At 38.4% G+C, this 27,245-nt stretch overlaps 2 protein-coding genes across 3 annotated transcripts; one reads left to right on the top strand and one right to left on the bottom strand.

Annotated features, from left to right (window-relative positions):
• Positions 1-346: 346 nt before the first annotated feature.
• Positions 347-12,568, bottom strand: metap1 (methionyl aminopeptidase 1). 2 transcript variants are annotated; one of them, XM_069661539.1, is made up of 11 exons: positions 12,437-12,568; positions 11,302-11,353; positions 10,927-11,036; positions 8,343-8,403; positions 5,158-5,249; positions 4,978-5,061; positions 4,077-4,215; positions 3,257-3,388; positions 2,799-2,942; positions 2,632-2,697; positions 347-2,176 (listed from the first exon to the last, which is right to left on the bottom strand). In XM_069661539.1, the coding sequence occupies exons 1-11, from the start codon at positions 12,551-12,553 to the stop codon at positions 2,010-2,012; spliced, it is 1,164 nt and encodes a 387-aa protein (XP_069517640.1). In that variant the 5' UTR covers positions 12,554-12,568; the 3' UTR covers positions 347-2,009. The 2 variants fall into 2 exon arrangements, with proteins under 2 accessions (XP_069517640.1, XP_069517642.1); XM_069661541.1 differs by lacking the exon at positions 11,302-11,353 and having other exon boundaries at positions 12,437-12,540.
• Positions 12,569-12,682: 114 nt separating this feature from the next.
• On the top strand, positions 12,683-22,384 carry eif4eb (eukaryotic translation initiation factor 4eb). Its single transcript, XM_069661542.1, has 7 exons — positions 12,683-12,708; positions 14,349-14,452; positions 18,517-18,612; positions 18,758-18,821; positions 19,805-19,918; positions 21,520-21,659; positions 21,759-22,384. Exons 1-7 carry the CDS (start codon positions 12,691-12,693, stop codon positions 21,871-21,873), a joined length of 651 nt encoding a protein of 216 aa, XP_069517643.1. The 5' UTR covers positions 12,683-12,690; the 3' UTR covers positions 21,874-22,384.
• The last annotated feature ends 4,861 nt before the right edge of the window (positions 22,385-27,245 follow it).

Below are 27,245 nucleotides of genomic sequence, written 5' to 3'. Positions count from 1 at the left end.
AAATGAAAGCATTTTTTATTTAAAGAAATTTAACAAATCAGTTTGACTCTTTGAATTAAAACGTTCCAAACTCTATGACATGTTGCCATACAGCCATAAGAAAGTCTACTCTACTTTGTATCATTGGTGTGCTGGGGGGTTCTGATTTATAATCTTAGCAGTTCACTGAGAAATTAATGAATACTGTTTGACTATTATTGCACTTCATTGGGTTTAAAAAGGCATTAAGGGAAACAGATATCCAGAACATAATTTCCAGTGACAAGCGGCTTGCAAATGAACAACTTTTGGATTTCGATCACCAATCTATTGAAGGACAAACTCACTGACACAGAGCTACAGAAGAGTCATTTATTACTCCATTAGAAGAAATACAAAGATGACAGAGAAACTGCGATCACATTAGTCCTCTGAAAATGTAGAAATGAATGCTGCTCACACCAGGAAAACCCCCACATAAACAGAAATGGTGACTGTTAAGATAAGGGGAAACATCACTCAACGTGCCTTTATTTACCTGGCAAGTTTTAATTTCTAGATTCACACATTAAGGCTCAATTTGCTACACCAGAGCTATTTGAAACACGAGACACTTACAGTTTTCCTCAAAGCAGGATTAACAAGTTCAGCACTTTAACAACTTTGTGCTCTATGTCGTTATTCTTATTCTGGATACCTATGAAGATGCTTTGTGGTTACGTCACAATTCTCCTAGCAACCATGTCTGACGTCCACTACTGGGGAACTGTGCGCTAATAATAGCCATATTCAGGATATAACAATTAAGTAACAGTGCTTCTACTGGACACGTAAACAGATAAATAAGACAGCAATACTTGGTACTGTGTAGGGCTGGCAAACAGGCTAGCATTAAGCTGTTTTTAGCTAATTATTCAAAACCAGTGCAGATTGTTCAACATTTTGAGAATGTCCCTAATTTTGCCTTCATGCTGAGAGTAAGATGAAAATATTAATACAACCCCCTTATCTTTCCATTAAGGGAGCAGGGTGTAGGATTTAGAGGCATCTGGTGGTGAGGTTGCAGACTGCAACCAACTGACAAACATTCCCCTCACCCTCCTCTTCCAAGTGTGTAAGAGAAACTACGGAGGCTGCAAAACTAAGCCCACTTTATGTGCAACATGTCAGACTCCGTAGATTCCCTTACATTTACAGAGCTCATTATAACTAATGAAAACTCAGTAATTCTTATTTTATGGACAAAAACCTTTAACAACGTACTTAATATTTATATAATACTACTTCTGTGGGTAACTCCACCAAGGGATCCCCTGATCTTAAATTCATTTGAATATGAAGCTCCAACAAAGAGATGGTCATCTTAGCTTAGCCTTTTTTCATACATATGTCTGCTTTTGAACTTTTGAATGCTCTAAATTAAAATAAGCAAGTTTTTTAGCCTTGGGTTATTCTTACGTCTTGAAAATTTTTTGAATTGGTAGATGACATTGTTTTTAGACTTGTTTACCCAGTTTCTTGGAAAGACCCCTCTGTCTCTAGTATTGCCAGTTCTTTTCAGTCCATCTCTGGGATATTTAAATTAATTCTGATTAGGTTAGCAGAGGCAGAGAGAAAAGAAGCAAAGCATGGCGTACTAGTTGTATTTGCCCTGAGCTCCACACACCACAGACAACAACTAGCCAGCTGGTAAAAACTCCCCAGAGATCAAAACAGGCTTGATTTCAAGCCCAACCACTAAGCAAAACCAAACCAAATAAATACTCTCATATTTCCTTCAGAGGATATAGTTCTCACTAAAAAAAGTGGACCTTGTTTGATATAAGACACATTCAAGTACTTCCATTTAATTTGAGGAACCAATATTTAATTCAAAGAACAATGAGAGCCACTGTTAGAACTGAGCTCTAGGAGTGGTGCCTCTTGTTTGAGATGTGTTTGTGTGTGTGTCAGTGTGTATGTGTGTGTGTGAGACCCAGAGGTGCTGGGTTGTTTGTGTCTGAAAGTCCAGTCCTTGGTGCAGCTCCAGTCTACATTTGGCTCAGGAAATGAGCGCGACCGTTGTCCTCTGGGCGGCGGGTGAGGATCTCGCAGCCGGTCTCTGTCACAAGCAGGGTATGCTCGAACTGAGCCGACCGCTTCCCGTCTCTCGTCACAGCAGTCCAGCCGTCCGGCCATGTCTCGTCTTGCCAGCCACCTGAAACATCACACACAAATACACACATGTTGCTATGACTTGCATACTATCCATTACACAGGCAAAGAAGCCAGATAAGATCCTGGTGACCTGTTTTAATGTATGACTGTGTCCCTGGTGTATTGCTGTGTATCAAGGCATTAAATGATGAACCATGCATTGATCATTTAATGCTTTGTTCCTGAAATCTTCATTAGCTTTGATTTTCAAAATGTTTTGGGCTCTGAATACTATGCATAAGGAGTATTTATACAAAGTTGGTTGAAGAGTTAAATTTTTTCGGCTGGCCTAAAAATGCTTGTATCCCCAGATTTGTTAGACAAACTGAAAAATAAAGTGTTCCTTAATTCTCCTCCTTTTAAAGCCAGATAAGCCATTCAGAACCCCAAAGGATGAGAAATACATTGTAAGAAAGTTGTTGTTCACATTATTCATACAGAGACAATTAGACTTACCTTCACATATCATGGGCTCAATGGTGAACACATGGCCAGGCTTCATAACTCCAACAGCTTTGTTTTCTGGGAAATTAATGAATTTAGAAAGCATCCCGTTGTAGGAGACCTCATGAAAACTCAAAGAGATCTGAAACATGTAAGATGGCAGGGATGTGACTACTCACTGGCATAATGTGGCACATTGGGAGCAGTGTGGAACAGCTTGTGGATGCCGTGGCCACAGTAGCTCCGCACAACAGAGAAGCCGTTAGCCTGAGCGTGCTTTTGGATGATGTTACCTAACTCTCTGTAGCGAATGCCAGGCTTTACTGTAAAAAATAAAACAATAATTAAATAAATGCAAGCAAGAAAGCATTAAGTCAAAAATTAAGTGCAGTTTTTTTGTTCTGTTACTTTACTTTTTTCCATTATTCTGAGCACTTACAGAACATCTTGTAGATATGAGCTTAAAAATAGAGAAAAGTACTGTTTCTGTATTATTACTGATATACTGTTTAACTTAACTAAAGTCTAAACAACATGCAATTAAGTTGCATAAGTACCATCATATCCGTCAGTGTAGTATTCTGTAAGCACACATCATCAGTAAAAAGAAAAAAGGAAATGTAGCTGGAATTCATACCGGAGTCGATGGCTTGCATAAGGCATTCATATGTGGTCAGAACCAGTTTCTTTGCTTCTTCGTCCACATCTCCAACATAGAAGGTTTCATTGAGGTCACCATGGAAACCATTGTGGTATACAGTTATGTCCACTAAAAAAAAGTAAGACAATGAGTGTTACAGATGAATTTGACAAACTAGATTATATTTTGTTTAACACAACAGAAGTACATTTTATGAGTCATATAAAAAATAACCTTAAGTGTAAATGCATTTTTATAAAACATCCACCCCAAAGCCAAACAAAACATTGAGTAAATACTGCTGATAAAATCTGAATTGCAGGTGGACAAACAGAGACTTTTGTAACTTAAGGAGACATATACAGAGTGGAGAATTTGACAAGCAAGTCCCTGCTGTTAAAGGTTAATGAAACAATTTGTCTTGTCGGACCACGCAGTTAGAAACGAGATGTTGGCAAGAACTCTATCAGACGCTCTGAGGGGAGTGGCGGGTGGAAGACATCGCCTTGGCAGAAATATTCATAAAGAGGCCAAAATTGGCCTAACTCCTGCTAAGACCATTTCAGGATGCTGGTATAAGCCATTTGTCATGAAGGGGGAATCTTCTCTTCCCAACACTCGTGAATAAAACATTTTCCTACATCAAAACTTAACTTTACCATTCCTAGGACTGGGTTTGACATTGAGAATACAACAATGTGAGCAAAAGTATGTTTTTAAAAACTGCAGTTTTAAGGTAATCATAATCATAATATGTAAATGTAAAGCAGCCATAGATTGTCCAAAAATCATCTAACGTATAATGAAACAGGCATACCATTGAGGATATCCCCTTCTAGTAGTAGTCTTCTGTCTGGGATGCCATGACAAATGACTTCGTTAACAGAGGTGCAGCAGGATTTAGGGAAGTTGTAGTAGTTGAGAGGTGAAGGGTAGCAGTTCCTTGCTGAACAAGCCTGAATAGACAAAGCATGTTGCTCAGAGAGATTGCAGAGGCAACGAGAAAAAACATGACTGACCACCTTCCCTTGATGAAGCTGCCTTACAGTTTTGTAAGATTTGTAGGTGTACCCTTTAAATTGTAAAAGAAGTGTGAAACAATGCTGTATGTGTTGATTCTTTTAGATAACTGGGACATGACAGTGTATTTGCCTACATGTTGTACAAATGAAGCGTATGCTAGCCTATACAAAGTAAGATTTAAAGAGAACTACCAGTATGTTGTGTGTTGTTGTATGCACACAAGGGCATCTGTGTATCTAATTCTTGTGAGTAGTCATCAGGATACCCAGTCGTTGCAAAATCTTGTAATCTGTGACTGGAAGGTACATCATTAGATGTGAGAGGGCGTAAGACTTATAAAAGTTATTCAAAGCCTTTTCAAAGTATTTCAGTTTATGGTAGGCATTAGAATGAAGTCATGTCCCACAACAATTTTGAAACTGATTTAAACAAGACTAAAAGTCAAGCTCTGTACTAAATGCTTATGTCGCCAGGCAAACATGCTCAATCATATTGATGTCAGGGTGTAATGTTTACCCATGTTCATCATCATAAGTCCATCGGATTAGCTTACTACGTTGGTCATGAGCATAGGATATCCCCCCCAAAAAACGGAACACGGAATCATATTGTGTGTTTGTGTGAAGGCTGCTTTGTGCAAGAAAGGACAAAAACAACCCGGCCTTAAAAACCTGTCTGTGTATATTTATATATACCAGATGCACAGCATGGTCGATTTCTTCTGTTGTAATACCCGGTTTCACCATCATTGCTGCAATGTCCAGGACTTCTCGTGCCAACTGTAAATTACACATGTAAAAAAACGAAATGCATTAAGTGTATAACAATTCGAACCATGGCAACACCATGACTGCATCAACAGTCAATTATGTTACCTTGCACACTACTCTCATGCCTTCAATGTCCTCAGGAGAAAGGATCTTGATTTGTGATGTCCCCTTCAGAAACTGCTCAGACTCAGATATCCCTGTGTGAAGGAAACAAAGACAGACAACTGGCATCATACACATGCTGATACTCAATGAAGCTGATGAGCTGACTCAAAGGGGAACCTGCAAAGCAGCTGTCGTAGGTCTGTCAATAATTAGACACAGCATCAAGTTTAACCAAGACAGCTCGATTTACTCCCAATACTCCTATACTCCTTATCAGTTTTTTTTATAACATATGATACGGGTCAGCTAAAGTAAAAGGCACAAGGCTTTATCATCTAGACTATGATTTAGCAGTAACACATTAACTGGAGCACTTTCAGCCAAGACCCATTGCATTTTTTAGTATTCCATGAAGGAAGGGTCCACGTCTAACTCCCCAAACGCACGCAAAATTCTATGTAAGCAAATGAAATAAACAATTTTGGCATGTTACTGAGACCTGTGTAATTCACTACGAATCCTCATTTGTAAAACACAAGTAAAAGTTGATTGACCATGCTTTGTTTGTATTGATTATGAACATTGGTGGTGGCATGCAACCTGTGACAGTCAATGAATAAATCACAATTATCTAATAGAGCCTTGCTGTACACTGGACAAATGTCTGCCAGTATATGGCAGCACGTTGTCGGAGAATATTAAAATAAAAATAAAAATGAAGAGCATGGTGAAAGAACAGTTAAAAGAAAATTTACAGAGATTGGTGATTCACAGATAAGGGGGGAGGAAAGATTGTATAGGCTTGGCAAAATAACTAGTAACAATAACTGCTATTAAAAATGTAGTGTAGTAAAGAGTCCAGTATTTGCCTCCAAGGTTAACGAAAATGTTTTTGCAGGTACGTTTTTTAGTTGATAGGTCCTTGGCAGATGGCCAACCTAATGTTGGACTCTGCATGTAGGTGGTTTAAGTTATTTTACCCACCCTTATTATTGACTTTTACCTACTGTGGTGTCTTGACTACTGTCAGCTTCAACTGAGCACAGATTTCGTTAAGCTAAGAATTTGAAGTGAAAAGGATTTTTTTTTTTGTGCTGGAAATTTTAGATAACCTTAATGTCTAATAACAATGTAAAGATCTTACAGTGCTATGTTAAAAAAGGATAACAAGCTGCGTAGAATAAGCTACAGCATAAGCATCTGAGTGGTGGCCGACTCTAATGACACTCACACTGTGGACTCAGAGAACAGAGGAGGTCTGTTACTGTTAGAGGAAGAACAGAAGCACAGGTGCCACTGCTTCAGCTTGGCAAAAGAAAAGACTACCTGCAATTCTATAATAGATTTTATAAGATCAGAACATTAATCTTTAACTGAAAGCACATCAGGGAAATGTTTAAATACATGTTGGTCAAAGCACCTAGTCATCAACAATTCGCTGATCTATAATTTATCATTTCAACAAGTTGATTGCCGAATGAACATGAACAGTTGCCTAGCAACACAGACTTACGACATGGTTTTGTACATGTCAAAGACAGCCCTCCTTTAAACCTGAGGAGCCTACAGTGTGAGTGAAAAAATGTATTTAACTTACTTATGCTTTGATACAGCTGCTTAGAAAAGAAGCAAAGTATGAAAAAAAATCAAAGTGTGGACATTAAAATGTCTTCTTATGGTAAGGCCCTCTTCCTAATAGGCTATTTAGTAATAATCATCACCATTTCATATCTGATTGAAACAAATGCCTGTGATCTGACACTTAAATAATAGTGTTATGTTAAAAAATAGCCTGTACCAATTGTGCTTCAGTCCCTGAGACAGCCTCACTAGAGAATAAAAGGAGACTGTAACCATGACTACCTGAGCATGAATCTATGCCGTCAGATGACAAGGATGTAGAGGTTGCCATGGTTGCACATCGAATGACTTGCCCAGAGAAATAGACGTAAATAAGCCAGGTTACAATTATAGGTGTCTGATGATTAACACAAAGAAGCAAACTGGTCGTAAGAGTTGGCTTTCCCATGCAATAAATCTAAAAGCAATAGTGGCAAGAGCTCATAGTGAGCGATTATTGGACTGTTCAACAAAGCAAAATCAATTCCTGTTTTAAGGTCTAAAATATCAGCTTTAAAATTAATGTCATTAGGAGAAATATAGCTACATAAAATTGAATGGCTATATCGAATCAAATTAACTCTAGTGATACTATACTAGGACCAGCAATTCTACTTAATAGAAATCTCATTCTGCAGCTGTGTACAGTCTTCGGCTCACACAGCATAATAAAAATAAAATGCATGCAGCTTACTGCAGGCAGCTGGTTGGGAGCAACAACACCATATTATATAAAACATTCAGAAGTGAGTAGATTTCTCTTTCAATTGCTACAAAATGTGAAGAATATTTGTTCTTGTTCTTCATTTAGTTCTGTCTTTAGCGCTGCCTACATGTGTGAAGACATTCAGACTATTCTGTTTATGTACAATACAGTTTTTTTGCCATCAGCCCAAGATATACCAGCTTGACTGTGTATTCATCCAAATAGTTATATAAAATGCAGCGATGAATGCTTTGTCCAGACTGTTCAAGCACACTGAGACAGGCTTTCAAAAACTTGCAACTCAGAATGTGCACTCACATGTTTGAAAAGAAAATCACACGTGTAAATAAGCTCTCTACTCTCTGTCAGGAGAAAAATTTCAGTCAGAAGATGTTGCAGTGTAATGTGGGCAAGACATAAAACAAATTGCTAACAATATGGCTGTGGTGTAGGACAGAAAGACAAACAGATGGCTGACTGGCCATATAGTTATTCAGACGTCCTGCAGCTGGTTTTGGACATAACACTTGAGTGTGGAAAGAGGCAGGCAATTTTACCTGCGGAGTACAGTAGTATTACGTGATTGTAAATGCTGCTTATATGTCTGTAAGTCATAGTCTGTGACTCCTGTAATTGTTTCTTCTCCGGTGATGCCCAGCTGTTATGCTTCCATGTAAACAATATGTCAACGTAATAGCATTGATCTGATGTTGTTCCTAAAGATTCCCCAGAAGCAAAACTTAAATATCGTTATTTTTGCATTTTGACAGTTTAAAACCGATGGAAATACTTTGTAAGTGGGCAATGAGCCAGCATGATCGCTTGAAGTAATATTTCCTGAAGTAGGTAGCATGGTTACCTCTGGGATGATCAGAATAGTCAGGTCTTTGGATGTCACCTGGCACAGGCCTCATGGGAGTCTATAAGAGGGGCAGGAAGAGGGGCAGGAAGAGGATAGAAACATTAAATCATGTAATTTGCATAATTTAATTGATAAGAAAACACTTGAAGCAAGATACAATATTTAACAAGTCTTGTTAGTGATTTTCTGTAAGTTTCCCTTTTTTCCCCAGTGCTGTCCTCTAAATAATTTTAAAACACTGGAATGCTTACTAAAAAGAATAAACATATGCACATCACATATGCAACAGCAACTCATGGTGAAAACACACTAATGTTAGCAAGCTGGGCTGTCGCACTGACTTGACAGTGAACAGTGAGTAATTATCCTTTTTACACCTCCAAACATCGTGACCTGTGGAATAAACACATATGATGAACAAGGGTTGTCAAAAGTATCAATAACCTTTTTTTTCTATACCATTTGTTGTTACTGATACAATCTCTATTCATTTTACTTGAAAGTTAATGGACCATATCGATTGGTAAAATATGTAATAAAATTGTGTTTTCTTGATTCCCGGTGGTTAGGTTCTAAAGCACAAATAAACACACACAGACATTCTCACAAACCTTTGGTAAGGTGACAGATTTTGACTGAATGAAATCAGAGCACATGCTTTGTCCTGCAAGCTGGCCTCTCTGCTCTTCCCTCTGTCAAGCAGACACACAGTCAAAAACTGTGTGTCTGCTTGTTTTGGACTTGAGCTATTCAGAAACATCTCCAACACAGCAATATAACAAAATAGGGCAGGATTTCTGCAAAGAAAACACCACACTTCTGGTGGGTCATTTAGTAGGGTCTATAATTAAGCTTTTTTCTCACCTGCTTCTGTTGAAGGCAACTGAACATTTTCTTTTTGTCTGCTAGTTCTAAAATCTACTTTGAACATTTTAGAAGTGTAAACGTCGGTGGACTTATTAAATATATCATGATACATCACATGTTTTCAGAGGGTGGATGGGGCCTACAACTCTGTGGTCTACCGAATATTAGAGCAAGGGAAATATAGAACCAGTACCTACGGTTCTCTCCAACAGAGGAATTGTTGGAATCTGTTTATCTACTAAGCTACCATTTGTAGCCTATCTAACTTTTTAGCTAGCTGGCAATCTATAGCCCCTTTTCCATTGCGACTCCTCAACAGCGCCGTAAAGAAGCTCCATATCTTCTCCGCCTTTGCCATTTTGCCTTTACCCAAGCAACAAGGTGTGTATTTACATAGCATTCTGGCGTTGCATAAGCAAAAGCTGCGTGACGTGCTAACAAACAGCACAGTCTCACATATACACATGGTGCTTTTCTGTCCTGCCGGCTCTGCTGTTTACACTGATGGAGCCTTTTTTTGCCCTTGTTACGCCGGGAACACACTGGATGCCGAAGCGCTGCGAAGCGCCGCGCAACGAAAATCGCGTGCGAGCCGGAGCACTTCCGTTCACACCAGACGCGCATTTCTCCTCGCCGGTCGACAAGCGCCTCTGCTCCTCAGCTGTCGTTTACTCACATTTGGAGCTGTTTTTTCATCATGCTCTCTCTCTCTTGCTCTCTCTCTCTCTGTTTGCGTGTGTGTTTTGACACCCCGCCCGCACCCCCTATAGCCAGTCCACTTTGTGTCTCTCTCTTTCTTGTGTGTGTGTGTGTGTGTGTGTGTGTGTGTCTGTGTGTATCTTCATCTCTCCCGCGCTCTGTTTAGATACTGACAAATATATGAAAGCATACAAATATAACATCGCATTTGTCAATCGCGGTGTTTTATTTTGAAAATTGTTTTAATTTTGAAAATTGACCGGATTCTCTCGTTGTTTCATGTGTGACTTCCTGCCAGGATTGACGCGATCGCTCGCGGCTCGCGCAAAAAATAGACCAGACTCCGAAACGATCGCTGCAGGGCGCGAGCCGGCCGCAGAGGTGTGCGCCGCGGTGCGTCTGGTTTGAACGACACAATCGGTTAACATGGGCGCCGAAAGGAAACGGGCTCCGCTCCGCGGCTATTTGCGGCGCTTCGGCGTCCGGTGTGTTCCCGGCGTTACACCTCTGTTACTTACTCAACAACTTCACCCCACCATTCTGTCTTTGTGCATTTTACATTAAAAATGTGGCATAACAGAGGCGTAGCAGGCCTGTCTTAAACTGGCAATGTAAAAGGGGCTTATGTGATGTTTGTTAAGTAATGCAGAGCAACTAAGGTTTTCCCCACTCTTTTATATTTACTTGGTACGACTGCAAGAAAATTAATTTGAATAAGATATTCTCTATTGGTTTACATCAACAAACAATGGATTTTGCAACAGAGATAGTTTTTCATTTTGAAAGAGTCCTGTGTAATTGTATATCTTGCTTTTCTTATTTTAAAGCTAGTTCCGCTTTATTCTGTTTATTTAAATTCATCTAATCTTATTCTGACGCTGTGAATATGGCCTGGCTTTGATGCACGACCGCACACAACATCATAAAGATTCTAGGGGATACACTGTATGGTGTATGTATTGACGCACACATTAAAAAATTTGGGACAAGTTTTTTTATTGATAAAAGTACTTACCAGTGGGTAGTGAGGGCGTAGTTTTCCTGTGTAACGGTAGCCCGGCCATGGGTCTGTGTTGATGTCCTTTTCCACACAGTTCTTAGATTCATTCTGATTCTTGTCCTCCTCTAAAAAACAAAACACAACACAAAGTCTCTAAAGCATTTGGCACCACTGTGTTAGTTAACAGTTAAGGGTATCAACTTTCAAAAAAGGGTAGAATTGCACACCATGTATAGGTCCAGTTGTTGGTTTCTACAACTGCGAGTTTTCTTTTTTCTTTGAGTATTATTAACCAAAATACCAGGCAACCTAATGATATGCTATGAATGATTCCACCCCAGAATTTGACGTAAACAAAGCACAGAAGTGACATCCATCAGTGACACATACTTGCTTTTTTGTGCAGCAATTTATGAGACACCCAGCTCCCTTTGAAACATTCCTGTGAATAAAAACACAGAAAACAAACTATAAATGTGGATTAACATCTATAGAGAGGTCTTGGGTTTAATCAAATCATTCTCATTCATCTTTATGCTGATGGACAACCCATTCAGAGAACCCCCAAAATCACGATGAGCTAGAACTATAGACCAAATATATCTCTGCATGTATCCTTAACACAATCTCTGTCATTTATTGCTCATTTCAAAGGGTGTTAACAGCAGAGAAGGAAAGGAAATATAGAGAGCAGGGTCAGATTGCACAGCTTAGACTGCAATGGCAGCAAATACCTCTAGGCCTCTACCATGGCACCAGAAGATTGGTCTGCCAACAAACCTAACCCTTCATAAATCTATGCACTAAAAGAACATTGCATGGAATGTATCGATGGGTTGTGAGTACTAAAAGTTGTCTCACTTTTCATATAAATCCTGACCAGCTGAACATCTGTTTAGTAGAGATTGGCGACTATTAAGTCAAAAGGGCAGCATTTACTCAAATAAGGTCTTGTCTATCGGAAATGCATCTTAAAACTGACAGATGAGTGGGCTTTGGTGCAGGATGAGGGTCATACATTGTGGCACCAAGGGGTCGATCATGCCTCATAAACTCTGTTACTATAATGACTTTACAACTCAATCATCATCACTTGTAGCCTATTGCATTACAAGTGTACCTGTAACCTACAGAATGTTCTCTATTGCACTAATACACAGATTAACGCTGTCAGCAAAATAACTTCCCAATATAGGTTTTTTGATTGACCAGGGACGTTCTATCACTCACTTAGCAAACCTGCCAACAGTTTGCTAACGCTAGCTCATCGTCTTCCCTAGGCCTAGTGTTACAAGGATAGCATTATTTACAATCACTGACTGCATTATTTATACTCCGTAATCTGTATACATTTACAATGCTAGAATGACTCACTTATCGTAAAGTATTTACGTTATTAACGGGTTACCAAGCATCTACACATGTCCACCTAGCTTGACAGTTAGCAGCCTCGTGATAAGACACCGGGCCTTGGTGTGTTACCAGAGCCGGCTTTTAAACTGGACAAACGAAAAAGCAGCAGTACCTGGGAACAGAAATATGAGCCTTGAATACCAAGCTTGATACATGTGGGACACTGAAGTTTGGCGTCCTTGCTGCAGCCCTCTGTCTCACACTCCCTTCTAGCCTCGGTGCTCGCCATGCCTTCGTCTGCAGGAGGGGTGGAGTCGCAGAGAAGCAGCCACCCAGCGACTGCACACTGCGCATGTCCGCAGCGGTGCCGTCACGTTGGGCAGCTCGGTCCAATCAACAGAAACTTTCCTAACACAGATTTGTAAGATGGCGACCGCCGAACCGGTGAGCACTTTCTCTAAAGAACATATCAAAACAATTGTGTTGCTATTTGGTTTCATTACGAGGCTAGATCACATTAAAAGTTATTTTACAACTGTTTATCATAGTACTCATTAGGTAATTGTTCGTTGTTACAATCACACATGCTGTCTTGACTAGTTTGAAGTTTGCCTTCTGTGCCACGACCCAGGCGTAAAACAGGAATGCTCGTGAGTGCTCCCAACTCTAAGGCTGACGTTACAGCTAACCGACGTGCCATTCACCTTTGGGAAGTGATCCACGCACGTTCCATGACAAAATCTGTCAGTTTGCTGTTGCTAAGGTCAACTGGAAAACCCGACTGACAATTATTTATGACAAATATGATACATGATTCGACGTGTAATTAATACAAAAAGCAGAACTGTCAGAATTTGTTGACAATGCTCCCTGCTGACCTCCACGATAACGACTTCGTTAGTTGGACTCAATAGGCTGATGTTAACGCTAATTTAGCTAAACCAGGACGGTAAGAAAGCTAGAGGGTCAACTTTAAAAGTTGTTTTTCCCAAATTAACACTCTTTAGTGTATTCAAAGCATGCCGAAATCAAGAGGTTTTGTTAAAGGTGATACCAAGTATTGAAGTGACAATCTGAATTAATGGCGTGGTGTTTTTAACGTTTAATAACCAACTTCTTCGGCTCAAATACAGACGAGCTTGGAAGTCAAGACGTTTAAATGCTACTTGCTATTAGCAGTGGATCATGTTAGCAGTGAACTATCCAAACTCTAGCTTCACGTCACAATGAAATGTGTGCCAGATGTTCATATTGGGCTCCACCAGGGAACGCTTTATGCTACGTCAAGCAATATATATATTTAAGATAATTCAATTTGAAAAGAATCCAAAATGACTTATTTCGTTGAGAATATAAGCAACACAGTCATGTCACTGTTTTGTAAAAAAACCCCCAAAAAACCATTGCGTTTAATTTAATTACACCATTATCCAGTTGCCATAGTTGACTGGTTCATTTACGTAATTTACGGCTGTGGGGACATCACTATAGAGATTATGTTATTGTTATTCAATGTCATATTTCTGTTACGGGATCAGTTCTTCAGTTATACTTTCTATATATAGGACGGTAAGAGTGTAACCAGGAGCGTAAATAAGGGTAACTGTATACAACATCAAAGATCTAAATTTGGACAATCCGCTTTCTCCATTAAGGGCTGTCAACTCTGGAACGCATTACCAACTGACATCAAATTAATCCCTGATATAAAATCTTTCACAACAAAGGTTAAATGCTGGCTCAAAGCTAACCAGTCATTTTTAGCTTATTGTATTTTAAATTACTTATTTGTATTATTGTATCGTATTTGTGTGTTGTTACACCGTATTATGTATCTGTAGTTCTATGTTTTTTTATGATACTGACTGCTTTATTTTGTATTACATTGTACAGTATATGTTAAGGCCCAACTAGGGACAAGAGTTGAAAATTAGCGAAAACTATACACTTGTGCAACACATTAGTTTCTTGCTCTGTACTGGAACTATGTGAAATTGCATTGTCCCTATCAAATAATATAAATTCAATAAAAAGTATTGTACCTTGTACTGTATGTATCTGATCCTTATCTGACTGTTTTTAAGGAAACCAACCCTAGTCCAACGCAGCCTGATGAAGATGGAGCTGAGGAGTCTGGACAGGAGATAGTAAGCCCAGAGGCCTACATCAAACACCCCCTCCAGAACAGGTTAGTGTTGGCAACTAAATTTTTTCAAGACAGTTATATCAGGGTCAGTTTAAGGATATAAAAATCTAAAGTTTAAGATCACTTTTAGTATTACCTTAGCCTTAAATAACTGTTATTAACTTGTCAGTTAATGAATGAGTAGATTTATTGTAAATAATTGACAACAATTGTTAATGTTTCAGGTAGGCCTATACTGAGCAAAAAATGTAGACATACAATGGTTTCACTTTCTTTGTTGTGATCATTTGCTATTTTTCTCAGTTTTGTGTGATTTTACGTGACAATTTTTGGGTTTTGTATTGTTGGTTAGACAAATTGATTAAAGAGTACCAGCTTTTAGAACTTGTGTGCTTTTAAAACATTTTTTTTATTTTTCATAGACAGTTAAAGTATTCAAAGAAATAATTAGCAGTTTAAATGGTAAAGAACTGGTTTGTTCTGTATTAATTATTTCCCTTTTATATTTAAGTTATATTTATTCAAAAGCAATTATTTCCTTTTCTTTTATTTACTTGTGGTCAGGCATTACTTTGCGTTGGCAGTTAAATTACAAGAGTTTTGACTGACACTTGTTTGACTAGAATGCCATTGAAATAAACATTCTAAATTTAATTGTTGTCATCAGCTCCAAAGACTCATACAGTTGTTTGATTGGTAGGCTTAAGCATACATCTGAATGGTAGCTCAAATAGCAGTGAAAGCAAATAGAACATTCACCAAAAACAATGACCGCTGTGCAGACCAGAAGGACGCTGAATAATTTACCAAATTGTCTTTGCATATTACACCAAGTATAAAATACTGTTTACTCCATATATGTATAACACTTTTCCCGCCCAAGATACAAGTTACTTCAGCAAAAATATTTATTGTGAACTTATCTATGTAGGTTCTCACTCATCCATGTCATGGTAATTCAAAGGTTTAATCCAAAAGGCAACTGGAGGTGGTTGAGGGTCTCGGATGAGAGGCAAAACGTCTTCATGAACTTTAACCAAGTCCAGTTGCCTTTTGGGTTAAACCTTTACATTGTCAACTTTGTAAAACAACCTTAAATGTATATGATTTATGGATTTGTGTTTTGATAATTTCTTACATTCTGGGCTTTTTTCAAGCAACTATTTTCATGGTATATAAAACTATATCATAGAAATATTGATGGTTGATTTTACTGTAACCATAGTCAGTGTCTTAGAGGTTCACAGGGTTAGTTGTGGCCCCGGTTCTGTCTGTTTGGTTTCATGTTCTTCAAGTATTAAAGTGGATATTGTCTCACAGTCCAAACAAATGCAGTCTGATGGATTGGAGACTTTATTTCCCCACAGTCATTGTCTGTGATAGTCCGGTGACTTGTCCAGAGGGTTTCAGTGTTTTCTCTCTGTCCATACTCACTTAGGTGCAACATGCAACAATTGAATATTTTATGTATATTTAAAATCCGCAAGGATATTTGTCTCCACAAGAGTCAAATAGAAGAGCCGAGCAGAAAGCCAGTCAGCTAAAGGAGAAGTTGGACACTAAACATTCAAGTGCTTATCTCACAGCTCAGTTGTGAGGTTTGCAACCCATGAATTAAGTCTATTGGAAAAATTATTACACAAATGTATTTTTAAAATGTGGCCAATATCAGATTACAGTGTGACCGCATGCGCAAAAGGAAAAAAAACAAAGACTACGCACAGCACGCTGTCATATGTAAATAAACATGTGTGCCATGGAAGTTCATGCTAGACTTTTTTTTTTGACAGGGTATTCTCCACGGCAGGTCTCACAGTCAACAGACAGCGCACCAGACTAACCCCACAGCATGTCGACATGTTATTATTTCTTCACCAAAACCAGAAGACAAACTGTCTCCTACATAATAAGGACTGGAGTAGGCCTGGCCTTTTTATCTTAAGTTTCCATAGCCTGTTGTTAACGCATTGACTATTTTTAAGCAGAAACGAAACTTAACATTTACACACGAGGCACGGCAGCTAACTTAATTAATTATTTAAATGTCCAGACACGCCGTCAGGATCGGACGGAATATCATGTTTATTAAAGTTCTGTTTGCTGACCATCAAAGAAAGGTCGCCTGTAAATGTTTATTTACTTATTTTTGCTGCTGGATCACACGACTGTATTCTCCAATACATGTGTAATGGACACTGGACAGTGTATTAATATCTGTGGGCACGATTGTTGGTGCCACAGGTAGTTATGTTGATGATTATTATAAATGTCCCTTTTTTAGTTTAGTTGTGTGTGTGTGAGTGTGTGTGTTTCTGCGAGTATTAGAGAGAGCGCGCATCAGAATAAGCGTGCATGATGGAGAGCTTGTTGTCGGTCTCCGGCCGAGAATCCACGCTCTGCAGCCACACTCGACTCGGAACACTCGAAATTGTGCTGGCAATCTTTGCCAGCTTTGCCCAGTCGGAGTAGATTTCCGCAAAATCCCGAATGCTAGTTTCATAGCCCGTGGGGAATTTCAACCCACTATAGCTGCGCTGTCATCATTGGCACTGCACCTGGCCAAGTATGGAGATGGAAATGATGGGTCGCACTGTGTGCAACATCAGACCAGTATTTGACTCAGGATCACAAATGAAAGCGGCCCAAATCTGATTTGAAAAAATCAAATTCCATGTGATTTGTGCTGTTCACACTGTCATTAAAAAAGAGATCGGATTTGGGACACATTTGCCCTCAGTGTGAACGTAGCTTTAAGTCATTTAGTCGTACGAGTTAAGTTGTTTAGCCCAGAATCATTCTTTCTTTTTTTCATGACCTGCCTATTTCTTTACAGGGTAGTGGGTTGCACAAGCATGCATGACCTCATACAAGTCAATCTGAACCCAGCTCAGACACGAGTCTGGTCTGTACATTGAAAGTTAAGAAAAACAGGAGTCAAATTCCTTGTATGTGCCCACATACTTGGCTAATGAAACTGATTCTGAAATTTGTAATTAGAGAAAACTGTTTTGGAACTTGGCAGGGGTAAAATGCAGCGCTGTTAACGTCTCCGTCAGCTCTATCCAATCTGACTGATGCCATCATCTTGTAAGATCTAAGCTGGCTAGATTTAGAAAACAAGCCACATCACCTGTTTCAACAGCCAGCCAGTTGGTCAGGTCAGTTACACCCTGTCAGTTGGCTGGAATCGCTGACCAGAAATGCCCACTCCTGTGTAATGGGATACATCATAGAGAAAAGTGCTATATTGACCGTTTTTTTGTCTGTGCAGCCTGATCATAAGCCATTTAGACAAATGAAATACTGTCTCTATTATTACTATTTCTGTGCTTATGAGGTCCATGTATGGCCATTTTTTGTTTTCATCAATAGTTGAAATGCAACTGTAGCAAGTAACTCACTGTCACTATCCTCATTCATATTTGAAGACTGAAAATTGCTCCATTAGAAGGAAAGGAAAGTAAGTCATTGCTAAGGAGACGAAACACCATCTTCTATTGTCTAGTCGCATAGGTGTAAACTGGTGGGTCTCAGAAGTTGCGCCTTTTCTAATCAGTTGTAAGTTTCAAACCATCTCGTCTTGAATCTTTGGTCTGAACTGGACATTAATGAAATGTGACTGGACTATATAAACTGCATTAAATTATGGACTAGAGTCAAATATTCATATATACTGTATTATCACACACGTTTAACTAGGGATTCACAAATGTGCCATTAACTGAAGCCTTCCTATTATGTCATAATCAACTTTACCGGACAATCTGTGGTGCTTATACACTGTGCTCTTGATAAAGTACACCTTCCGAAGCCATTGATAATGTCATTATAACAGCCACATTTCATTACTCCCCATTCTAAAGAGCAAAGGGGAGATGCTGAGTCATAAGAGAATTGAGTGCCAAAGTATGACACAACGTCACAATTGGACCATTAAAGTGATGGCTTGATTTATTGAGCGGTTTGAGATAACAGCATCCAGATGCATCTATACATTGTTCATTTGCTCTGAAGCTCAATGGCTTTTGATTACTTTTGGTTACCTCGTGTTTAATTAGGGGCTTGTGACATTTATGCAAATTCCATGTTCTGTTTTCGCCCAACAGATGGTCCCTGTGGTTCTTCAAGAACGACAAGAGCAAAACATGGCAGGCCAACCTGCGACTCATCTCTAAATTTGACACGGTTGAAGATTTCTGGGCGTAAGGCAATAAATCTCTCTGAGTGGTTTTGTTTTCCTGTACTTTCATGGAGCGACTTAAGCCCAAAGATATCATGACTTTACAATGAAATAGAAATACTGGTAGGTTAGCATGTTTTGTTAATGCTTTGCTCTCCTCATTTCAGTCTCTACAACCATATCCAGTTGTCAAGCAACCTCATGTCAGGCTGTGATTACTCCCTATTTAAGGTACATTTGAATGATCATTCATGTAAATATGCAGAGAGTGAGGAGGTCATATAGGTATCAAAGTATGGTAAAACCATGTCAGGAAACAATTTTTGCCTGTCCACATTACTGTATTGTGTGTTTAACAATATGTACAAGGAAAACAGTGTGGTATTTCTCACTTCTGGCTCAGTGACACAAAAAACTGTCATGTCAGCGGCTAAAATATCTCACAAATATCTCTGAATTTGGAATATATACATTTAAATCGTAAAATTATGCTTTGCCTGAGACTCAGTTAATATCATTTAAACATGAAGTACAGGAAGGAAAAGTTCTCTTTTGCCTGTTGTTTTAATAACTGTACTCAGAATTTCCTTTCTAAATCTCAAAATCCTTGTATATATATAATATGAGAATATTTAGAAATGAAACTACAATGTAATAAAAACCTTTTATTACCAGTTTACCAATTAAGCCAAATTGCAAGATTTTTATGGAATCAAATAAAGATCCCCAAATCAGAACAGTACCCAACTGAATTGTCAACATATGAGGTTTAAGGAAAATAAACATAATCATTAACAGAGAGACAAAAACAAAACAATCTTTATTTAACCATATGTGAGCTACTAGTAAACCTCATCGAAGAGGTGTACGTTTATCAGCACTTGTACAATTACATTTTTAAAACATTTGATATACAGTTAATACAAGACTCTGCTATGTGAGTCTGAATGTTAAGGCAAAGCTTGTGTAAAAGAGCAGAAATGCAATTTGAGAGAAAGATGTTTAACCATCACTGGGCACATGTGGATTTCTTGCTACCAATTTAGAATTCTAATCCAATTTAAAGATTTTCTGCTGTTATAATGTAATATGTAAGGTATATATTTCTTGCAGGCAATGTTGAAATCACGTGAAACTGTCACTAATACAGACTGTTCTGAAGTTTTTGTGCAGTGGTTCCGGATATGTATTGACAATTTGAACCATTGCTTCAGGATGGCATTGAACCCATGTGGGAGGACGAGAGGAACAAGCGTGGCGGCCGCTGGCTGATCACACTCAACAAGCAGCAGAGGAGATTAGACCTGGACCGCTTCTGGCTTGAAACTGTAGGTCTTACTGCTGTGTGCTGTGTCCTGTTTAATGTTGTCACTGAAATGAGTGATGCTATTAATCATTTCTTCAGTCTCTTCCCAAAGCAGGACATTTATTACCTGCTGGCAGCCATAATTAGTTGCACCACTCTATCATTACACTTGTCACACTGCTTATATGAGTCATTATCACATGTTCTCAGACCTTTTAAAACGGATTGTTCACAAAACCAATTGTTCTAGTGTTGTCATCATAGTTTTGCACAACAAAATCTTCTTAAAATTATACACGTGTCACAACAATGTGTAAGTGGTCACAACACCATCAAATGAGAGCATCTGAAAATTGGCTGACTTGCTGCTAAGTCTGCAGTCCACAAAGTGTTCTAGTGAGCTGCACTAAAGGTCACTGACAGGAACACAGACATCTAGCAAGCTATGACACGTCAATTAGCCAACAGCACTGACTATATTGTCAGCACTGTGTTCACTGCTGTTGTCTGCTGATACCGTTTTTTTTTCAATATGTTTCATACTGATATCTTTCAGCATATACTAAGCTGTAAACAAATCATTTTCAGTGACTGTAGACTGCTTAAAAAGAGTTGTTGTTATTGTTTGGGTTTTTGCTTAGGGTAATATGTAGCCCTGGTCCAGGACCTGCATGGATATCTGCTTGAGGGCCTGTTTGTCCACTAACTGTGTTTTGGTATTCACCGTTAAGTCTATTTTATATCGCTCTGTATGCTTAATATTTGCTTTTATTCAAAGAAATTTTACAAAGAAAACGTAAAAACAATGTAAAAGAATTGTCACCTGGCATTAGCAGCAGCTCTGTTCCAGACAAACTAGTTTCAACTGAGAGCACTGTGGGTGCAGCGACAAAAAAAATGCTGACGTTAAGAGGGTCATTAGTGGACACAGGCCCTGACTTGGACATTTCCGTTATCAGTGCCATCCAAAAATGTGTTACAGATGTTACAGAATGTTGAAATTGATATTAATTGGATGTTAGGAAATCCTTTCAGTGACCTGTCGCCTAATCTTGGAAAAAGAGGGTCAGGAGGCTAGGTTGCTGCCCCAGGTTGTCAGAAGCTGTATTTTAATCTCTTATTATACTTCTAGTCACCAGTGGCATCACTGAGTTTCCCACTCTTTAGCACACTATAGCCTGTAAGCAAGCAAGGAATCCTGCACCATCTTGTATTTTACATAGTTTATATTGACTTACAAAAAAAACATTTTTCATTTGAAATAGTGACAAGTTTTTACTTTGCAAGTTTTCTGAGGGATCTGTGACTAAAATGTCTGAGATAGGGTGGATAGCCATGCTCAAGGATGCACACTGCACAGCCCTAAATTTGGGCTGTAATGCTGCTTAAAGGCAAATCATCCCAATCCTTGAACTTTGTTCATGTACATATCTCTAACTATGATGTTAAGGCTCTTTATCTTTAGATAACTTGAGATGATTAGCTTTAATAGAATCTATTGTTATTGTTACTTTTTCGTCATCATCAGAATGTTGTACATTGGGAATGACATACCATAGGGCAAAACAAAGACCTTTGAGATTTTTAGATTTTTGTTTTTCTCTCCCTCCATCCCTTCACCAGCTCCTGTGCTTAGTCGGAGAGGCCTTTGACGACTACAGTGATGAAGTTTGCGGAGCTGTGGTCAACATCCGCACAAAAGGAGACAAAATAGCTGTCTGGACATCAGACTTTGAGAACCGGGAAGCTGTGACACACATAGGGTGAGGCGGGTCTTTGGTTTCTGGTTAAATATTTAGATTTGGAAATATATGTGATGACATTCTGTGCGTCCTATCATGGTGTCATTTTCTTGTCAACAGGCGAGTTTACAAGGAGCGCTTGGGGCTTCCCATGAAGATGACTATTGGCTACCAATCTCACACAGACACGGCTACCAAGAGCGGTTCAACCACCAAGAACAAATTTGTTGTTTGAGAAATACCCTAAGTGCCTCTTACATTTTTCTTGTCTTATTTGTTGTTGGTGCATATGTTTACTTTGCTGCAAAGACTCTGCGGAATGCAATCTGGAGGAAAAAACCCAACCCCAGACTACATGCCAAATGTATCCATAACCTGCCCCGGACTTGAACCACAGGAAAAACACCATGGAAAACAGATGAACATGAATCTTCCAAAACACTAGCAATGAGAGGTATTAATAGTGAATAAGATTAAGAGTGCTGCATACTCTACTACAGAAGTTTGAGTCGATTTTTATTTTAATTCAGGGAATCCTGAAATGCAAACAAATTGTACATTTCTCTCCCATATTCTACAGCATCATTGGTTTGCTGTAATCTTTAATAACATTAAACCCTTTTAATTTATTATTAATTTTCCTGCATATTATTAGATTGTTAGACTTTTGTTTTATGCTTTTTTTCTTGAACTGTTGCACGTAATCAACCTTTTTAAAGTATTTCATGACTCATATTCATTTGAGTGTTAATATAATTAAAACATTGGTTTTGCAATTATTACCTGTTTAATTGTGTAAAACTTTTTTCAACCTGTAATTGGTACTTTTTATGTTATAAATGATATGCTTCTGGAGTTTAAGTGTTGCTGTATTGTAGGATATTAACTTTTAGTTGCTGAGGACATTATAATAGACCACTACATAGTTCTATACTGATAGTCCGCATTTCCACTGCATAAAATTAGAATCCTAGAATCGCGAGGAACAGGAAAGCAACCTCCAGCTCCCAAGTAGTTTAGGATTCTCCGTTTGTCCTAGCTGGATTGAAAAGTACTGAATTCACACCTACCCACCCCCACCCCATAATCCCGAGATCCCTTAAAATGTCAATATTAAAGCAACTTTAAAAGAAAAGGTTACTTTGGGCAACATAGCTTTCCATCTCCGTTCATTGCCACCTTTAGAAATGTCATTTCAACATGACAAATGTCATCACGTTCTCGAGGATAGGCATTCCTTAAGCCAGCAGGCAAAGCAACTAGAACTAGATTGTTCTTGATCTGATGAAGCATTAAGTGACTGTAGAAGCTTCATTATATCCCTGTTGAAGTTATGGCATGGTTGTGGTAGTAACCTTTAAAGGCCAGCTGATCTATCATGGAAGATGCTTTGCAAGCACGTTCTAAGATTATAAACATGTCTATTGCTATTAAAGACAACCGACAAAAATAAAGCAATGTAAAATTGCACGAAATCTAAACAAAACCTGGTCTTACAGGTGGGTCACAAGTTATAAACACTTAATTAAATATTCATGGTGTTCATTCCACCAGAATTGACTGCCACCGAACTGTAATTACGGTATTACATGCAAGTTGACAATATGATAAATACCAAGGTAGGAGAAAAACATAAGTTTAATATTAATATTATGAAGCTGAAACTGGCCAATAATATAAGTGTATTTTATAACGATAATGCTCAAATGTACTAATGTATGGAGTAATACACATAACTATTAGATGGTTGATCTGGTTTCTGAGGAAACATTTTGAAATTGTTTATTTGCAGTGTTCATATTTACACTGAGACACATCTAATAAGTCATCTGCCTCTCAATAAGTCTTTGTGAATAATATAAACTTAGAATATCAAATGATAGATTCAACTGTGAAGTGAGCAAGAAAAGTGCAAACACAAAAAATTAATACATCTTAATACAACAGTCCTGCCATAAGGAGTTTAAAGTTTAAAACAGCTTGAGAGTGAATTTCAATCAATTTTAATTTCGTATGTATGCTGCAATTTTTAATGATGATGAATTGTATCGTCTCATAATGAGAGGTGTGAGATTTAAAAAGTAATTGCAAACAATGAAATCTGCCCTGCAGCAATCATAAAACCATACAGGTTTGTCCATATCTTTCATTTATAGAACACTGTCCACGAAACCACTGAAATTATCATTTTAATCTTTCTGTTTAAAATAGTAAAATAACTAAATATCCTAGTCTGTGCAGACAGGTACACACAAGGCCACTGACATGGTCACTTTATAAAATGGGGCTACAAACTAACCCTGGCAGCATTGAATGCAATCAATGTAGTAAATTGAATTGAGCACAGTTTCTCAGTCTCTAGTCAGCACAAACAGCCACAAAGCCTCCTTGTTTTCCAATCAGAGGCACTTATCAAAATCCCAAACCCTCTGATGTGAGACTTCAGGTCTAATCAATCCAAAAGAAGGACATTATCCAGTGGGGAGAATGGGAGATGAAGGCCTAAATCAGGGTAGACTTCCAAAAGAAAAATATTGCTAAAGTAATCTTTTTTTTAAGCTATAACTGCCTGAATTGAGCAGAAAAGCACAAAGCACCAAAACTATAAAAAATATTATTACTGTGGAATATTTATCCAGCTTACTTGTTTTAGGGCTATGCTGGGTATTTCTATTGATGCATTGGCCCCAGGCAGGTAATAATTTCACTGCTGTCCATCACTTTACACTGGAGGGAGCTGCAATCCTATTTAACTTAAAGCTGGTGTATGTAAGGCCAGTAGGCAGTACAGGGATGGATTTGTTTACAGCCCTAAGTCAGCATCCTGCAGGCTTTCATCTTAAAAGGCAGTGATTTAAGGGGCTCAGTGTTGTGTGGATTACACTGTGGTCTTGTCTGTCTGTCTAGGTTTTTCCTATATCTGACGCTTAGATGGTGGCAGCTCACAATTCAGAGGAAACTAAATTAACTTGGGCAGCGACACAAGCTGAAAAAAATGTATTGTTTGTGTGCTGAGGTGAAGAGGGAGTTTCAGACAATCAAGAAAGGCATAAAACATCATATAGGGACCTGTTTTCGTGTGTTGCTGGCTGCCACTGTGTTGAGAGAAAAGTAATGTCTAGAAACAGCTTATACTAGAAATGTATATTGCATATTTAGTATGTTGCCAGCAGCTATAATTAGGACATTATATTGTGTAATACCCGTACAGATAAAGGGTCTAAGCAAGGCCATTTGTGAAGCTCAATGCTTTATCAGCTTGCCATTGTGTAGATGGCTAATCAATTTCCCCAGGGTCCATTCTGGCACTTATTTCTCTCCCAATAGTGTAAGAATCAATGGTTGGATTTGTTAACCTAGATTAAATGAATGAAGAGGGTAATCAGAGAGGCAGTTAGCCTACTTTGTGGTCTTGAAATGGAGAAGTCTTGGATTACACTTAAAACCCGAACACATACGTACACACGAAAAAAGGACCCATGAGACACTGCAGAACACAAAGTAGTCATTGTGTACATAGTGGAGTTTTCATTGATCAAAGCTCCCTGCACACTGTGTGCAGGTGTATGTACTATTAAGCTAAACTCCTGACATTGACGAAGCCAACTAAGAAAACACAGTATGTGCCAGTGTTAGCTTTACACTGCTGGCTCCCCTGTGCAATGTAGAATTGATTTTAGCATTTTATTGATCATGTTTGAGGCCCTTAACTTTTATCCCTCTGTCTGTTAGATCCTGGAAGCTAATGGAGCTTTCTGGTCCCTTGAGGATCTTTCTAACTCGGTGCCCTGCTTTAATACTCAATCCAAACAGCTGAAAGGGTATGAAATGCTCAAAAATGTTGTAACTTAACAATGAATATAATTGTTTTGTTAGATGAAAACATTGATACTGATCTGTTCAGTATAGCCTTGAAACGGCAGAAATTGTTAGCTTTTTAGCACAAAGACAAACTAGCCTAAATGTGTCCAAAAAAAAAAACCATGCCTTCTAGCACCTCTAAAGCTCAATGAATAACACATTGAACATAATTATTCATAGAAATATCAAAGAGTGGAAATCATATGTTGTTATTTTTAAACAAACTGGACCCACTTTTTAATCTTTGTTTAATATGAAGCTACGACAAACAGTTGGCTAGCTTAAAGTAATAATCTCGAAGATTTTCATTTAAATGAATGTCTATTAAGTCACTATCACCAAATGAGGTGACACAATGGTGATTGAGTCTATGGCCCACTGATGAAAGCCTTTGCATTTGCAGAATTACAGACTTGTCTGTGGCGACATTTGTGGAAAAGATAACAAGCGGCGCCCAGTTAGTGATGTGTTTTCCATCTCCCAGCAGTGGTTGGTCTGCCACAGAGGGTAGGCTGAGCTAAGCTTTTGCTTTTCCGGTCTCTGCAAGTGTTGCAAGTGTTGCAAGTGAACAGTAATCTACTATGGCTGAACAAAGAAAGAAAAGATCAATGACGACAGATACAACTTCAAAAATAAGTGAAAATCCCCTCAGATGAAGGCAAACAGTCAGAGGCAAAGGAAAGCGACTGTCAGCGAGGAAAATCAGTTGTTACAACAGTTACAACCGTGGACGTCACACATGCAACACTGTCTGGATATCTGGCAAATGTGCTCCCGCAATTATCATAGGTGCTGCCAAAGACAATTAAACTGTGATCTTCGATATTATATCTTTAACTTTAGACAGAGGGATTAGGGTGATGTTGATCTTCTCATTAAACTCTTAACAAGTGAGTAAGAAGTGCAATGTTTCTACTTAAGTGATTGGTCATTTGTCATTTTGTGACGTTAAGATTCTGACTTTTGCTAATTGAATCATTGTTACAAAACCTTTCCAAATTGAAAAATTGACATTTAGAATTCATTGTGTTAATTGACAGAGTAATTTGTTTATTTAATACAGTGGTTCTCAACCCAGTCCTGAGGAGCCACAGGCTAACCCTAACCCTAACCCATAAGATAGTTGGAGTAAAAACCAGCAGGCCTGTGAAATGTCAGCATAAAAAACCACTGCATGGAGAAGAAAGTGGGGGAAAATCCTAAAAGGTTATTACTGCTAAAAGAATTGGGTCAGTCAATGAGTCAGAGCACTTTCGAAACAGCTTGAAGACATTCAATCAATAGAATTAGCTTCTAATTAATTTGAGCTGTGCATTCATGTCAGAGCATTGTGAGGTCACAACTGGCAGGATTCACACAAACTGGAGATAATTAGTGTATCTTTTTGTTGCGTTTCACGGTGTCTGTTTGCAGTTATATTAAATTGGCTGGTAAAGAAGCCCCCTGCGCACTCCCCACATTATTCATCTATGACAAATGAGCTCAAGACATTCAGTAGTCATATTTAATTTGTTCTGTCTCTTTGTTCAGTGAGGTGAATCATTTCCTAACATTTTGTTGTGTCATACCCACAATGCATTGGCAGTGTAAAAAAGTTAAAGCTGGACACGTGCAGTATTTTTTATGCTGATGCTGGTTATTGGGAGAGAAAGACTTCACTTGACAGTAAAAAAAAAAGAAAAAGGATAAACATGTAACATAAAAAAACAACCATAATAATGTGGTTATTTTTATTTCTTTAAATTT

Source organism: Semicossyphus pulcher, unplaced genomic scaffold, assembly GCF_022749685.1.
Source record: "Semicossyphus pulcher isolate SPU_LCO1_2020_fin unplaced genomic scaffold, fSemPul1.0.p SCAF_14, whole genome shotgun sequence".
Classification (NCBI taxonomy): domain Eukaryota; kingdom Metazoa; phylum Chordata; class Actinopteri; order Labriformes; family Labridae; genus Semicossyphus; species Semicossyphus pulcher.
Note: the sequence above shows the minus strand (reverse complement) of the source record. Positions and strands in the feature narration are given on the sequence as shown.

Bases quoted from the DNA above. Each gene is read 5' to 3' on its own strand.
- metap1 (XM_069661539.1), bottom strand. From the start codon at position 12,553: ATGGCGAGCACCGAGGCTAGAAGGGAGTGTGAGACAGAGGGCTGCAGC. The intron at 11,037-11,301 runs GTATGTGTCACT...TTTGTTTTTTAG, and splicing joins ATTGCTGCACAAAAAAGCAA to AGGAGGACAAGAATCAGAAT. The intron at 4,216-4,977 runs GTATATATAAAT...TTGTCTATTCAG, and splicing joins TCGACCATGCTGTGCATCTG to GCTTGTTCAGCAAGGAACTG.
- eif4eb (XM_069661542.1), top strand. The intron at 14,453-18,516 runs GTTAGTGTTGGC...TTCGCCCAACAG, and splicing joins AAACACCCCCTCCAGAACAG to ATGGTCCCTGTGGTTCTTCA. The intron at 21,660-21,758 runs GTGAGGCGGGTC...TCTTGTCAACAG, and splicing joins GAAGCTGTGACACACATAGG to GCGAGTTTACAAGGAGCGCT.